Source organism: Mytilus galloprovincialis, chromosome 8 (assembly GCF_965363235.1).
Source record: "Mytilus galloprovincialis chromosome 8, xbMytGall1.hap1.1, whole genome shotgun sequence".
Classification (NCBI taxonomy): Eukaryota; Metazoa; Mollusca; class Bivalvia; order Mytilida; family Mytilidae; genus Mytilus; species Mytilus galloprovincialis.
The window spans coordinates 29,513,247-29,530,279 of record NC_134845.1 but is presented as its reverse complement, the minus strand read 5'-3'; the positions used below and the strand labels follow the sequence as shown (position 1 = coordinate 29,530,279).

Sequence of the window (17,033 nt, the reverse complement as noted above, 5' to 3'; positions counted from 1 at the left end):
TATATAACTCATCTAAACATTAACCCAACAATGTTAGATTTGTATATTTGCTTTCGCAAATTTTTGGTTCTTCCCTCGCCGGGATTCGAACCCATGCTACTGTGATATCGTGACACCAAATCGCCTGCACTGCAGCCGTCCCGCTGGACCACACGACCACCTGGGTTCTAAAAAAAAAAGAGCTTTCGCTGGCCGTGTGTTACCTTTCCTCTTCAGTTTTAATCTAGCGTCGTACTACAGTACATGATATATAAGGCATGAAGATGTTATTGTTACAGATCAGCTAAATTATCTATAGTAAAGGATCCTACAAATTAATGTAATATACAGTCACAGAAAATAATTATATTTATAAGTACGTCTGAGTCAGTGACAACTATACAACAGATGTATCCATCGGATCACCATCAATGATGGTGATACATGGCTGTGTACATAATGTATATACAACTCGTCTAAACATCAACCCAACAATGTTAGATCTGTAAATTTGCTTTCGCAAATTTTTGGTTCTCTGTTGCCGGGATTCGAACCCATGCTACTGTGATATCGTGACACCAAATCGCCTGCACTCACACTGCAGCCGTCCCGCTGGACCACACGACCACCTGGGTTCTAAAAAAAAAAGAGCTTTCGCTGGCCGTGTGTTACCTTTCCTCGTCAGTTTTAATCTAGCGTCGTACTACAGTACATGATATATAAGGCATGAAGATGTTATTGTTACAGATCAGCAAAATTATCTATAGTAAAGGATCCTACAAATTAATGTAATATACAGTCACAGAAAATAATTATATTTATAAGTACGTCTGAGTCAGTGACACCTCTACAACAGATGTATCCATCGGATCACCATCAATGATGGTGATACATGGCTGTGTACATAATGTATATACAACTCGTCTAAACATCAACCCAACAATGTTAGATCTGTAAATTTGCTTTCGCAAATTTTTGGTTCTTCCCTCGCCGGGATTCGAACCCATGCTACTGTGATATCGTGACACCAAATCTCCTGCACTGCAGCCGTCCCGATAGACCACACGACCACCTGGGCTCTCAAAAAAAAGAGCTTTCGCTGGCCGTGTGTTACCTTTCCTCGTCAGTTTTAATCTAGCGGCGTACTACAGTACATGATATATAAGGCATGAAGATGTTATTGTTACAGATCAGCTAAATTATCTATAGTAAAGGATCCTACAAATTAATGTAATGTACAGTCACAGAAAATAATTATATTTATAAGTATGTCTGAGTCAGTGACAACTCTACAACAGATGTATCCATTGGATTGCCATCAATGATGGTGATACATTTATAAGTATGTCTGAGTCAGTGACAACTCTACAACAGATGTATCCATTGGATCGCCATCAATGATGGTGATACATGGCTGTGTACATAATGTATATACAACTCGTCTAAACATCAACCCAACAATGTTAGATCTTTAAATTTGCTTTCGCAAATTTTTGGTTCTTCCCTTGCCGGGATTTGAACCCATGCTACTGTGATATCGTGACACCAAATCGCCTGCACTGCAGCCATCCCGCTAGACCACACGACCACCTGGGCTCTCAAAAAAAAGAGCTTTCGCTGGCCGTGTGTTACCTTTCCTCATCAGTTTTAATCTAGCGGCGTACTACAGTACATGATATATAAGGCATGAAGATGTTATTGTTACAGATCAGCTAAATTATCTATAGTAAAGGATCCTACAAATTAATGTAATATACAGTCACAGAAAATAATTATATTTATAAGTATGTCTGAGTCAGTGACAACTCTACAACAGATGTATCCATCGGATACATCTGTTGTAGAGTTGTATATATATATATCTTATAAAATGTACCAGTGGAATGTTTTAAATTCAAAATATTATACTTTAACCTAACATTTAGTGCTATTCTCCTTGTCTTCAAACTGGAAATGAGGATACCTGAATGGTTTAAATTCTAATTTTATTTTTTTCCTTATACCATATTCATCTCCATACTAAATCTTTGTGTGGTCTTATAATGTTTTTGTATCAATGCTCAGTATTAGACTGTATCATGAAGTTGTGAAAATATGACAGAAATATGCGAAGCAAAAGACTGTGTGCTTGCATTATCCATTTGTGTTCAGCAGGTCATAAAACACTGATAACTTGTACAAAAAATCTGTACAAATTTGTACAACATTACAACTTGTACACAACATATATATATATATATATTTGAATGTAATTTTCATGTTTAAATTATTTATTATAGGAGCCTTTCACTACAATGTTTTTAAATCTGCAAGGAGGAAAATTTGACCATGCAGATAGAACTTTCTCTTCAGTAACACAGGCATGGAAGAGTTGTCAGAGAGATACTTCAGACGTCAAAGTAAGACAAGTGTATAAATAACACATTAAATACAATCATTTTGTTGTCAGAACATTAATAAAAACTGACTCAAGTATTCATAATGAGATCATCATGTATGTCAACATAGTGCTATGGAAAGTAGTTAAACTTATTTCAAAACATCAATGTACTCAAAGAGTCAGTTATTTTCTGCAGAATAGTTTTACTTGTCCCGTCGGACAAGATTGATGTAGCTTTTACTTGTCAGTGACTTTTTTTACTCTGGTACCGCATACAATGTAATAAATTATATTAATATGTCTTGTTTGGTACACTAAAACTAACCATGTATCATTTGACATCTTTATTCCTCTATATTACAGGAACTGATACCAGAGTTCTATTGTTTACCAGAGATGTTTGTTAACCATAATGGCTTTACCTTTGGTAAACAAGATGATGGATCAGAAGTTAAAGACATTATATTACCTCCATGGGCCAAAAATCCTGAAGACTTTGTTAGAATTAACAGAATGGTAAATTCTTAAATATTCTAACGTATTTCTCATTCTAAATTAAACAACATGTATTCTTCTGATATGACCTTGTAATCTTATGAAGGAAATATAGTACTGAATTATTTGATTACAGTGGTAACTGACCTCCCGTGAAATACTACTGTTGAAAAATTTGACAGTCATCCTTATCAGTTTTTGCAAAAAAAGATTTAATTTACAACCATCAAATTTATTTACGGTTTATTAGAAAAGAGTTACTTATATTTATTTCATGAACTTTTTCTCTTTGCTCATATAGAAAGATGCTGATTCTTAATTTCAATTTCCAATTATATTTTAGGCCTTAGAATCTGAGTTTGTGTCCTGTCAATTACATCACTGGATAGATTTAATATTTGGATACAAACAGAGAGGTAAAAACTATGTTATTTTTTTAACTGTTTTTCCAAATTTACATTGTATGTTAATTTTACTTTCCACTTGTTGGAGTAGGAAATATATAATGACTGTTGGGTCTTGTTAATGCTTTCATGTGATGATTTGTCTAAAGATTGTATCTACAACATTGCCTCATCATCAGTTGTTCTGAATATGCATGAATTATTTGCTACCAGACATTGACTTGATTCAACAATCTTTATTGAGTTATTGAATTTCAAGGAAACTTTCTAGTTTCAGAGAATCCTCCAATTGATAAATGTCTTCATTTAGGCTGAAATTTAGCAAATAATTTGATGGCAACAAATTGACATACATATAAATAAAGAAAAAAATTAGTTGCTTTACTGATAATGATATCCTATAATACTTTGTTTGAAATGATTTTTTTTCCATCTAGCACCTTCAAGTTCAAATCTGTCTTTAATAATTAGTTTCTAAACATTGGTATATTTAAAGCTGATATATTTTATATTCACCAAACTTTATATTTTACCAGGTCCAGAAGCAGTCCGAGCAACCAATGTGTTCTACTACCTTACCTATGAAGGAAGTGTCAACTTAGAAACTATGACAGATTTAGTCATGAAAGAGGTAAATAATATTGTGTTTCTATTGTGAGTTATAGTTGTGTTGAACAGAAGAGATCTATATCTAATACTCCCAAAAGGATAGTAGAAGGGTTTATTTTGGTCTAGTGTTGGGTAGAACAATCTTGACAAAAAGAGTCAATAACATGGTGGAAAACTTCTTTATATTTTTTTATTTATTTTGAGAGATTTTTCCTAAAACATAAAGAAGCATTTCATTACCTGCAAATGTCAATCTCATTACACCTAAAGGAGAATATGATTTCCCACAAATTTGTATATATCTAATTTCCAAAAGGTTTATTATTTACTTTAAAACAAGTATGCACCAATTATCTTTTCGATCTCATCAGGTAGCAAGCACAAATTCACACTAGATATGTGCAATATAGAATGTACTGAGGGAAAATTAAGAGCATTATTTTGTTGTTATTCAATGTCATCAGTCATTCAAGTATTTGAATATTCAGAAGACAACATACAATATTCACTATTTTCACCAATTCTTAGTATCATTCAACAGGTGTGTTTAATCTATTATAGGCAATAGAAAACCAAATCCGAAACTTTGGACAGACACCTTCACAGCTGTTAACAGAACCACACCCACCTAGAAGCTCAGTCATGCATTTGGTAAATATGACCACAACAAAACTTTAAACAATAAGTATCATCTTTGCTGCACAGATGTGCATTGAAAGCATGTTAAGGTACATCTATTTGCCTGCAAAAAGGATGAGGACAATGAATTTTGAATTTACATATATACTTGTTGTAAAACAAAGTAATTATGATATGATCACTTTACAATGCTCTTGAACTTCGTACTTTTTTTGGCCTTTTTAACTTTTTTTGATTCGAGCGTCACTGATGAGTCTTTTGTAGAGGAAACAAGCAAATACAAAATCTCAGTTTCAATAAAACATGGATTCTCTGTGATAAAATATAAGTTTTAAAACCTATTCATTCTTATCTTCTCTATTTGCTGTTACCTCACCATATGTCTTGTAATATTATTACGTATGCCTATGTGTTTCTGTATACCATTGTATCAACATAGGTTTTTCAGAATAAAATATATAGATTAGTTTATTTACTCTTAGTAAGTCTATTTTGAAAATATATGATAGGTTTTTTACACAAAAATACTGTTATTTTTCATAACAAAAACTTCAAATGGTCAAATAAAAAATTCAACAAATGTGACGCCATGTTAAGTTTTGAATATGGCCTCACCAAAAACAGATAAAATTATTATAGATAATGAATATTTATGTTGAAAATCATACTTTTGTTTGCATCTCCACATTCACTGTATACATTCAACAACATAAAAATGTGGTATCCATAACTTCACAATTTTATAACATGTTAATTGTAGACTCCAATGATGTTTTCTACTGTACAAGATGATGTATGTATGATAATGAAGTTCCTGTCTAACTCACCTGTCTGTCATGTGGCAGCCAATACACATCCTGCCGTACCTGTGGCCGCAGTAACCACCATATCATGTAATCATAACTTTGCCATCAATAAATGGAACAATAATTATCAGCGTAAGTTATAATTTTTGGATCTGATTTTAATGGACTCTTGACTTGTGTTGATATTTATATTTTATGCTTCTGACTGAAATCATATCGACTTGATTGAAACTGGCATGGTTTTCTAATACTAATATAAAAATCTTTCTCTTCATCTTCATAAAATCCTTTTGATTGAATTCTTTTATTGGCTTTGGATTGACCTATAGATTATTACAAAACAATTTATTTATTATACCCCCGCTTTAAAAAAGGGGGGGTATACTGTTTTACCTCTGTCTGTCCGTCCGTCAGTCCGTCCGTCAGTCCGTCCGTCCGTCAGTCAGTCCGTTCCATGAAACTTTCGTCACATTTTTCTCAGGAACTACACATCCACCCTTTCTGTAATTTGGTATCAACATTTATATATGTCAGCCATACCGTGTGATGCGTTTTCAGATTCATCACTTGACAATTTCCTGTTTACCGAACACTTGTATGATTTTACACATGATAGCCAAGTTGAAAATTTTCGTCACATTTTTCTCAGGAACTACAATACAAGGATTTCTGAAATTTGGTTTCAGGATTTATATAAGTCAGCTATACCGTGTGATGCGTTTTCAGATTCATCACTCGACAACTTCCTGTTTACCGAACACTTGTATGATTTTACACATGATAGCCAAGTTGAAAATTTTCGTCACATTTTTCTCAGGAACTACAATACAAGGATTTCTGAAATTTGGTTTCAGGATTTATATAAGTCAACTATACCGTGTGATGCGTTTTCAGATTCATCACTCGACAACTTCCTGTTTACCGAACACTTGAATATTTTTACACTATTAATATTATCCACTTGCGGCCGGGGTATCATCAGTGAGCAGTAGCTCGCAGTTTCACTTGTTCTATTTGAAATAATTGTAAACATAAGTTTTATAAAGAAAGTATGCCATATACAGGAACCACTTGAGTTGTTTAAATATTTAGAATTGCTTAGGTCTTAGATATAAACATTATCATTAGTATTATATTTCCAGAACAAGGAACTCCATCAAATTTCTCATCAACTGAGAAACAAGATACTCAGGTTAAACTGCCCATGGAAATGGATCAATTACTAGGTAAAATACTTATACAAAATACATCAGATTATAATGTTTGTTTTTGTAGACATTGAGTGTTTATGTAAAAGAAAACTTACACTTTCTTAGTAAAAAAAAATTCTGTTATCTCCTGGTTATTTCATATGCAATACAATATGTGCCTATTTGTTTTGAATGTTCTGCATTTTGCATGGTCTGTGCATGAATTTCATGAATCTGATCTGCCCTCTGGCTCTCTCTGGCTAAGATTATAATTACAACTTGTATAAAATATGTTAAGATTTGTCATCTTTTCTGAAATATTACATAGGAGGCACATTTTATTACAGAACTACAATGAAAAATTATTGATTTAGTTGAATATGGATCATGATGGTGTTGATTGAATCACTGAAACTGTTAATAATTGCAATAACTGGAAATCTGCATAAATATATGTGTTAGATTTCAGAATGCCAGTTCTTATTATTGCGATATTTTCCCAATCAGATTATTTGTTAAAATATAAACCTTACAATAATTTCTGAGTTAATTGTATGAACAGAAAATATGTATAGATAATTGCATCATGGTTGGCAAACACCAATGATATTGACAAAAGAAACATGTATGTTTGCTCTGGTAATGTGGTCTGAGGAATTTCACTCTTGATTACATATTATTCATTATTTAAGGAATATGTTTAACTTGGCTTTATAATGCAAGAAAGCCTTTATGAATGATCTTTGTCTCTGTACCTGTTAATTGGTATATTTTTAAAATGCTGATTACTCCAGAATACATCATAATTACCTCAAGATGAACTGAATGCTGCAAGAGCTAAAATTTAAACTTTTATAACTTTTCTGTTCAAATACAATGAAGAAATTTTGATTGACTCATACCTTTAAGTATTTTTTTAATCAGACTTAAGGTAGGTGCGACTTTTCTTCAAATGGAAAAGCAGCCCAGTAATTTACATAAATATGTAAATGAATTTGTTAACTGTAAGTTAGGATATTCAAAGCAGATGATGAATACAATTATGTACGATCTAAGTCTGAGATAACAGCTGATGTTATTATTGCATACCTGATGCTTTGATACAATAGATACTGAGCCAAATTATATCCTCAAGTCTTAGTTAAGTCAAATGCTTACAGGTGAACTGCAAATCAAAAGTATTGATGTACTAACCAGTGATTAGATTTAAATTGTTTTGATCAATTTTTATTGCTTCCTGATCAACCTGTGCCCATTGTATATTTTTGTTGCTTTTTGATTAAAATGAAAGAAAAATATCAACTTGTTTCCACCATTCCTCTAAAAAAAATTACACAGTATTATAATATGTTTTAGTAATGAATACAGCCTTACATAAAAGAACTTTGGGTGATAATTTTGATGAGAGGATTAAAGCCAAACATACCAGCTTCATTACAACAGCAGATAACAGATTTCTGTTTGCATGTGGATTCTGGGATAAAAGTTTCCGCCTTTTCTCTACAGAAACAGGTAAATAAATATTTGTAAAGATCGAATAAACATGGTAGTAATTATGTTAATATTTTCTTTTGGAAGCATCTATTGTGTTTGTCATGAATGCACCAAAATACATTAAGGTCATGCCATTTTATAACATGTATGATATTTGTTAGATTAATGAACTTGAACATAACTGTCATAGGAAGTTGTATGCAAACTTCACTCAGAAAATATAATTTTTGTCTTGATATTGTTTAAATGCCTTTTATTGATACTTTATCTATACTATCAAACCAGAAGACCTCATTTTGTGTATCACTTCCCCTCTTCCCACAATGAATTAATCATCATGCCTCTGTGTTCCTTAGGTACCATGCATAGTTGCATTTGTCATCTATTCTTATGATTATTCAGTTTGGGTTATTTTCAGAGAAAAAAATGAAAATAAAGACGTCCCGATATTGTTTCTGTCATCATACCAACTTTTAAGTCATACAAGACTTCTGTTTTTAAACTTGCACATAATATTTATAAGAGAACTCGGGGACAGGACATTATTTTTCGCCTTGATAGAGACCTTCTATATAATAAAGCAGTGGTCGCTCTGGAGAAAAAACTAGAAATTAATATTTTAAAGCAAATACACTTTTTTTTTTATAATATACGTATGTTCCTAGTATACAGAAACACGAAAATAACCGACTTTGAGAAAAACGGAGAGAGCTTAAAAAATTGTCCTGTATCCAAGTACCTATGAATTTTGATACCTTTTCTGAAATTCTCCAGACATAAATCTTTTACAAAAATTCTCCATACAACAGTTTAGATACTTTCAACCAAGCTCTAAATGCCCACGATTGTTAGGTTATATTGACATTTTCATGAGTGGCTTTCATCAACGTATGTTTTTTTAATTGTCTGAATACTACTGAGTATATTGCAGTATAGACATGTGTGAAAGTTGACTAAAATACTGATTATGACTAGTATTAATTGGTAATCCTTATACATGAGTTCTTATTAAGATGACATAATCTTTTAATTGTTGATATATGTTTCAGCTAAGATTTTACAAGTTATACATGGACATTTTGATGTGGTTACATGTGTTGCCAGATCTGAATGTAACTTGAACCAGGATTGTTATGTGATTACTGGTTCTAAAGATTGTACTGTTATGGTATGGATGTTTACCTCACGGAACCAGGCCATTATTGGAGATAATGGAAGTAAGTAATACTTGTTTTAAAATTTTGTAACCCAGGACCATTATAACAGTATGAATAGTTGTCTGATTGCAAATGACCCTACATCTTCTTAATTTTGTAAAAATGGTCAATGTGTTTGACATTCGGAGTAAGTTTCAGTTTTGAATAAGATATACAAGAGAGTTACTAAGATTCTGTTTGTTTACAAGAGTTCCTACAGTACTTTTACATATTTGGTACATTGTAACCTTCTTTTGATTTCTAGTTCTTGGCTCTTCTTTTGGGTTCATACACAAACCATGAGATCATAAAAAATCAATACACAAAATGAAAACAGTAGAAAATTCAACATGATTATCCAAGAACAAATAAGTCACAAAGACAGTTTTGTGTTCATTTATTTTCAACAAAAACTTTATTTAGAAAGTTTAAAAGCAGGTTTGGTTATTACCAACATGGTTTTCCTCAGGAAATTCACTTCTGACCACAGTTTTCAAGCTGGGATTTTCCCTCTAGTTCTGGCTTATAAGTTGGAACCCCTCTGGAAACTGAAATTTGCTCCCAAACTTCTGACTGGAGTTTGTACAGTACATGCTTGCAGAAAACAAATCATTTATATTTGTCTGGGCTATGAATTTAATTACCACTTCAGTGTCTTCCCTAGAAAATTCTTGATGCATGGTGGGTCTAAGATGAATTTGCAGCGCAGAGCGCGGCGTTGTTTCGTAGAATTATTTTTATTACACTAGTGAAATGAATTGTGCTTGCAAGTTTAAAAACTTCACATAAATCTGCAATACAGTCAGGAACAATACTTAACATTTTCTCTCAAGGCCAGCCTGGATCCAAAAGTTTTTTCAAGGGCCCTGTAGAATTTTTTTAGGCTCTACCAGGTTTGTTTTTACTACAGGTACATACATATTAATAGTCTGGAATGTTCGATCTTATATAAAAGCCAAAAATATATGTTTGAAATACCTTATACATGTAGCTTGTTTCTGATTATGATTGAAATAATAAAGGAATTAAATTAACATGAGTTTTTATACGACCGCAAAATTTGAAAAAATTTTCGTCGTATATTGCTATCACGTTGGCGTCGTCGTCGTCGTCGTCGTCGTCCGAATACTTTTAGTTTTCGCACTCTAACTTTAGTAAAAGTCAATGGAAATCTATGAAATTTTAACACAAGGTTTATGACCACAAAAGGAAGGTTGGTATTGATTTTGGGAGTTTTGGTCCCAACATTTTAGGAATTAGGGGCCAAAAAGGGCCCAAATAAGCATTTTCTTGGTTTTCACACTATAACTTTAGTTTAAGTTAATAGAAATGTATGAAATTTTGACACAAGGTTTATGACCACAAAAGAACGGTTGGGATTGATTTTGGGAGTTTTGGTTTCAACAGTTTAGGAATTAGGGGCCAAAAAAGGGCCCAAATAAGCATTATTCTTGGTTTTCGCACAATAACTTTAGTTTAAGTAAATAGAAATCAATGAAATTTAAACACAATGTTAATGACTACAAAAGGAAGGTTGGTATTGATTTTGGGAGTTTAGGTCCCAACAGTTTAGGAATTAGGGGCCAAAAAGGGACCCAAATAAGCATTTTTCTTGGTTTTCGCACCATAACGTTAGTATAAGTAAATAGAAATCTATGAAATTTAAACACAAGGTTTATGACCATAAAAGGAAGGTTGGTATTGATTTTGGGAGTTTTGGTCCCAACAGAATAAGGGGCCCAAAGGGTCCAAAATTAAACTTTGTTTGATTTCATCAAAATTGAATAATTGGGGTTCTTTGATATGCCGAATCTAACTGTCATGACTGTGTATGTAGATTCTTAACTTTTGGTCCCGTTTTCAAATTGGTCTACATTAAGGTCCAAAGGGTCCAAAATTAAACTTAGTTTGATTTTGACAAAAAATGAATAGTTAGGTTCTTTGATATGCTGAATCTAAAAATGTACTTAGATTCTTGATTATTGGCCCAGTTTTCAAGTTGGTCCAAATCGGGGTCCAAAATTAAACTTTGTTTGATTTCATCAAAAATTGAATAAATGGGGTTCTTTGATATACCAAATCTAACTGTGTATGTAGATTCTTCATTTTTGGTCCTGTTTTCAAATTGGTCTACACTAAAGTCCAAAGGGTCCAAAATTAAACTTAGTCTGATTTTAACAAAAATTGAAATCTTGGGGTTCTTTGATATGCTGAATCCAAAAATGTACTTAGATTTTTTATTATGGGCCCAGTTTTCAAGTTGGTCCAAATCAGGATCTAAAATTATTATATTAAGTATTGTGCAATAGCAAGTCTTTTCAATTGCACAGTATTGCGCAATGGCAAGAAATATCTAATTGCACAATATTGTGAAATAGCAAATTTTTTTTTTAATTAGAGTTATCTTTCTTTGTCCAGAATAGTAAGCAAGAAATATCTAATTGCAAAATATTGTGCAATAGCAAGATTTTTTTTTAATTGGAGTTATCTTTCTTTGTCCAGAATCAACTTAAATCTTTGTTATATACAATATACAATGTATATTCACTTTTTACTACCAACTGATAAATTAAAATAATCATTCAGTGATAACAAGCAGTTTTTTTACATCTAAATATTTTATGATGTATTTAAATGAGTAGTTATTGTTGCAAACTCCATTAGAAATTTTAATTGAGATTAGTTTTGGAATAAGGGAAAGGGGGATGTGATTAAAAAAATTGGGTTCAATTTTTCTCATTTGAAATTTCATAAATAAAAAAGAAAATTTCTTCAAACATTTTTTTGAGATGATTAATATTCAACAGCATAGTGAATTGCTCTAAGAGAAAACAAAAATTTTAAGTTCATTAGAACACATTCATTCTGTGTCAGAAACCTATGCTGTGTCAACTATTTAATCACAATCCAAATTTAGAGCTGAATCCAGCTTGAATGTTGTGTCCATACTTGCCCCAACCGTTCAGGGTTCAACCTCTGCGGTCGTATAAAGCTACGCCCTGCGGAGCATCTGGTTCAGAATTAAAATCCATTTAACCATGTATTTTCAGACTGGTGAACTTTATATTTTTGTAATATTAATGAAAAAAAAACAGCCCCCCTTTTCATACCCCTAGATGTAAATTATTTTAATAAAAAAAAGTATTATCAGTTTCACCCCAAGAAATTATTAATTGTTCATGAATAAATCTTAGCAGTTAATGAAAATGATTTCCAAAATGAAATTCCTACTGTCTATAAATAACAATGAAATGTAACCGTTTCCTGTTAATAAGGGGTTTCCCGAATTTTCCCGCCAAAAAGCACATGGCTTTCAACAATTGTAAACAAAGCATTCAATTTTGTTACAGCTTTAAATAATTTAATTTGGATATAGATATTCAACTTAAGGTACAGTCAAGCAATGTTTTTACTTTCTTCTGGATTAAAACTAGTTTGAAAGATCAGTTTGAAAAATAAAATAATTTTTGACATCAAAACAAAAACGATCTGCATTGTGAATATTCAGTGACCAATAATTGTTTTGAACTCTGCTACGGAGGTCAAAGTTACATCATGTTTCAACCCAATGATGTGTATTCTCTGTTACAACTAATCAACTGCGTTTGATATAAATATTTCGATGTCAGACTTATGATTTCAAAACGTAAAATTTATACTGCAAAAGGTTTACTTTTTATTTTTTCACAGAAGGATATTTGGAAGCTGTATCAGGCTATAATATTTATCATTAAAACAATTTGAACTCCCGATTTCTATTATGCAATCGAAGTCTTGAATGTTGTTCTATCTAATCAACGTGGTTGTAAAATCAGAGCGTTGCATCTAATTGTGATCAATTATCAGTCCAGTGAGTTTGAAACACCTGTAGAGTTTTGTCAATTGTCACTTCATATTATAAGATAATAAAAAATTCACACATAGCGGGATGCATAGCGGGTATGATACATGCATGGCGGCCGAAATTTTATGCGTAGCGGTACCGCAATGCATGAATAGCCTAGGGAAAACACTGCACTTCAGTCAAACTTGAAAATTTTGTCATGGGATAATTATTACTGGGCTCGAAAAATCAATCATTTGGTTACCATGCAAAATCTATTTTGATTTTATTTTTCGTCTTGACATAACTACAACAATAGAAAACAATTAAATTCCATGTGGTGAACTAACGCCTGTGTGAATCATTTTGTTAGAGTCCCTGAAGTGGATACCTTGGTATGCAGGGTTGTCAAATTATGCAAATAAATGCAACATTAAAATAATACCCAAAATTGACAACAACACTTCGAATGGTCTGCAATTTTATTTGCTATGGTCTACATGTTTCGCCTGCAAGGCAGGCTTCATCAGGACAATTTTTATACAGAAATTAATCCCTGAAGTACTCAAAGTGGTGAAATTAATATTAATAGAAAACAATGTTCATGTTTATAATTCTGTTTTCAAGGTATGGAACATCCTACACCTAAAGCTACATTGACTGGTCATGAAACAGAAGTGACCTGTGTTGCCGTCCTTGCTGAATTAGGTCTAGTCTTCAGTGGATCTTATAGTAAGTACAATATATTTTTAATGTAAAAATGAATGAAATCATTGCCACTGGACTTTATGCAAAACAAAAATCAATCGTACAGTAACTGTTTATCTTGAAATTTTTGTAGAAGACAGAGACATTTTATGCCCCAACTAAGATAGTAAAGAAAAAACATTTATAACTTGGATAAAGTACAATTTTTGCTCCTGTTTGTAGTTTGTACAGAAATGATAAAAAAAAAACCTTCAAGGAGATTAAGGGTATACAAATAAGATGCATAGTATTTTAGGACACTAATGAAATATTTATAACTTTATTAAATGAAAAGTCTTATATAAACAGAGGGTCCATGTTTAGTCCACACATTGAATGGTGACCTATTGAGATCTTTAGAAGCACCTGATGGATGCTGTACACCTGAGATCATCAGTGTATCACGAGAGGCTTTTGTCTTGGTCAAGTTTGACCAGGGACAGATTTGTAACTACAGCATCAATGGAAGACTTCTACAGAGAGTTAGTCACAAAGATAATATACAGGTAAGTTAGAACTTTTTATAATGAATTGGTTAAATATTGATAAAATAAGGTTTTCAGAAAGAAAGATGAAACTTGTTGCATGATTTTTTATGCCCCATTTATGGGCATTATGTTTTCTAATCTGTGTGTCCGTTCGTCTGTTGAATTGTTAGTCTGTTCGTTCATTTGTCGGTCGGTCCTTTTGTTTGTTCGTTCTTCTGTCTCACTTCAGGTTTAAGTTTTTGGTCAAGGTAGTTTTTGATGAAGTTGAAGTCCAATCAACTTAAAAATTAGTATGCATATTCCTTATGATATGAGCATTCTAATTTTAATGCCAGATTAGAGCTTTTATCCCATTTTCACGGTCCACTGAACATAGAAAATGATAATGGGGATGGGGCATCTATGTACTAGGGACACATTCTTGTTTTCAAATGTTTATCAAATTGTTTCTTAAGTAAAAGCAGTAACACATGAGGATACATTCACATTAAATCTGAACCTATGAAAATGATGAAAAGGACATTTTGAAATCTTGAAATCATTTGGTTTTCATATTTATTCTATCTAACCCAAAATGAATTATCATTAGGGAGGATAACTAACTACAGTCTGCATTCTACTATTATGATAGAGAGCCATATAAGACTGAATTGATCTGGAAGATGGAGAATTGGCACTTAGAAACATGTCTCCTCAGCTGTATGTGAAAAGTAAAATCACAAAAATACTTAATTCCAAGGGAAATTCAGAAAGTCCTTTATCAAATGGCAAATCAAAAGCTAAAACACATCAAACAAATGGAAAACAACTTTTATGTTCCTGACTTGTAACAGAAATTTAAACACAAGGTTTATAACCACAAAAGGAAGGTTGGGATTGATATTGGGGGTTATGGTCCTGACAGTTTAGGAATTAGGAGCCAAAAAAGGGCCCAAATATGCATTTTTCTAGTTTCTAGACAATAACTGGTGGAATGGTGTATGGATATCTCTGAAATTATACCACAAGTTTCTGTACCACTAAGGGATGGGTAGGATTGACTTGGGGGGGGGGGGGGGTTATGGCTCAAACCGTTAAGAATTAAGGGCAAAAAAAAGAGGAAAAACAAGGGTTTCCTGGTTATTAGACAATTACTTAAGACAATTTAAAAGAAGTGTAAGTGAGGTAATCCAAACACAACATTTGGATTACCTCCCTTACACTGCTTTTAAATTATGTATAAAGAAATGTTGTATTGTCTTGAGGTGATTAGCTGTCAATTTATTTTAAGAAGTAATTATTAAATGTTGATTAAGAAATATTAATTTTAGCCATGATTATGTATGTCATTTTCTATTATAAGACTTTTATGATGTATTTAAATGGGTTATTATGGTTGCAAACTTCATTGGAAATTTGAATTGAGATTTTGACCATTTCTTGAGGTCAATTCACAACAGCATAGTGTATTGCACAAAAGCAAAAATTGAATATAAATTAAAATCATATTACCATATAACCAAGTTCTTTGACAACAGTTATTCTGTAACAGATACCTATTATATGTCAAATATTTGATTACAATCAAAATTCAAACCTGTACTCAGTGCGAATATTTCCATTTTTGTCCAAACTGTTCAGGGTTGGACCTTTGTGGTCGTATCCAGCTTTGCTCAGTGAGGCAATTTATTACAGTAAGCTTAACATCTCACTTGTATTCAAGATCTTTATTATTTTTACATGAAATATATTTGATTTGAAAATATTTGATTTTACAGACAATAATTCTCAGTAGAGATGGTCAGTATATTATGTTAGGAGGTAACAGTGGAGTGGTAGAAGTGTGGAGGTCACATGACCTAAATCTATTGTATACATATCCACCATGTGATAGCAGCATCCTGTCATTAGCTCTTACCCATGATCATAAGTAAGTATATAGAAGTCTGGAGGTCACATGACCTAAATCTATTGTATACATATCCACCATGTGATAGCAGCATCCTGTCATTAGCTCTTACCCATGATCATAAGTAAGTATATAGATCACATTATAGCTGTTACTGTGGACACTGTACATTTGTGGATGACAATTGGTGTACAATTTGCTATCTACATGTCTGTAACTAAGGGAAGTTGACATTTTGAGACCAGACATGACAGGGAATTTAAACATCCAACAACAAAAAAAGACTCTAAGAACAGATCTGAAAAAAAACATTCAGTTATTGGGAGCTAGTTCAAAGGCAATAACAACCAATAAAATAATTTAAAAAACACCATTTATCAGAATTTTCCAATAACAAGATTTAAACAAAAGTAATAACTTAATATGAATGATTAGTTTATTTTGCATTAGAATAGAAATACGAGACAGTTATCTCTTAAGAATTTAAAAAAAAGAGTTAAACATGCACACTTGCAATGACATGGGTAATACATGGTAAATATCTTTTATTCATATGAAATAGAAAGTTTAATTGTTAAAGTCAGGATTATCGATAGTCAAGAAAGTTCATAATAAAGTAAAGCTTCCGTATTTGGTCAAAATTTCCGCTATCAGGTGTCAACACAGGTAGAATAATAAGCAATTTCCTGATATTCCATGGGGAATTATAAGTAAATTGTAGGGCCCTGGGGATGATCATTTCAGGAAAAGAAATGCAAATTTCATTTTTTGACTGCAACTTACATCTGCATTCATATTTATTTAAAACGTATCACCTTGAAAGGGCAAATCATATAAGAACATTCTTTTTTTGATGACCAAAGTCCTTAATACTATTTAGGTCATTTTCCTTTAA

At 32.2% G+C, this 17,033-nt stretch overlaps 1 protein-coding gene across 2 annotated transcripts in view; it reads left to right on the top strand.

Annotated features, from left to right (window-relative positions):
* The window catches only part of LOC143085511 (neurobeachin-like), a 239,768-nt gene that overhangs the window by 220,063 nt on the left and 2,672 nt on the right, over positions 1–17,033 (top strand). Inside the window, exons 47-58 of one of the 2 annotated variants that reach the window (XR_012981352.1) lie at positions 2,259–2,378; positions 2,723–2,875; positions 3,198–3,270; positions 3,795–3,889; positions 4,429–4,518; positions 5,267–5,444; positions 6,455–6,538; positions 7,859–8,014; positions 9,046–9,213; positions 13,643–13,747; positions 14,072–14,268; positions 16,008–16,262. Coding sequence is in view for 1 of the 2 variants with exons in the window: in XM_076261893.1 (XP_076118008.1) it covers positions 2,259–2,378; positions 2,723–2,875; positions 3,198–3,270; positions 3,795–3,889; positions 4,429–4,518; positions 5,267–5,444; positions 6,455–6,538; positions 7,859–8,014; positions 9,046–9,213; positions 13,643–13,747; positions 14,072–14,268; positions 16,008–16,159 (1,571 nt within the window). In the remaining variant the exon portion in view is untranslated. The remainder of the gene's footprint in view (positions 1–2,258; positions 2,379–2,722; positions 2,876–3,197; positions 3,271–3,794; positions 3,890–4,428; positions 4,519–5,266; positions 5,445–6,454; positions 6,539–7,858; positions 8,015–9,045; positions 9,214–13,642; positions 13,748–14,071; positions 14,269–16,007; positions 16,263–17,033) is intronic. The other variant, XM_076261893.1, reaches the window with a different exon arrangement.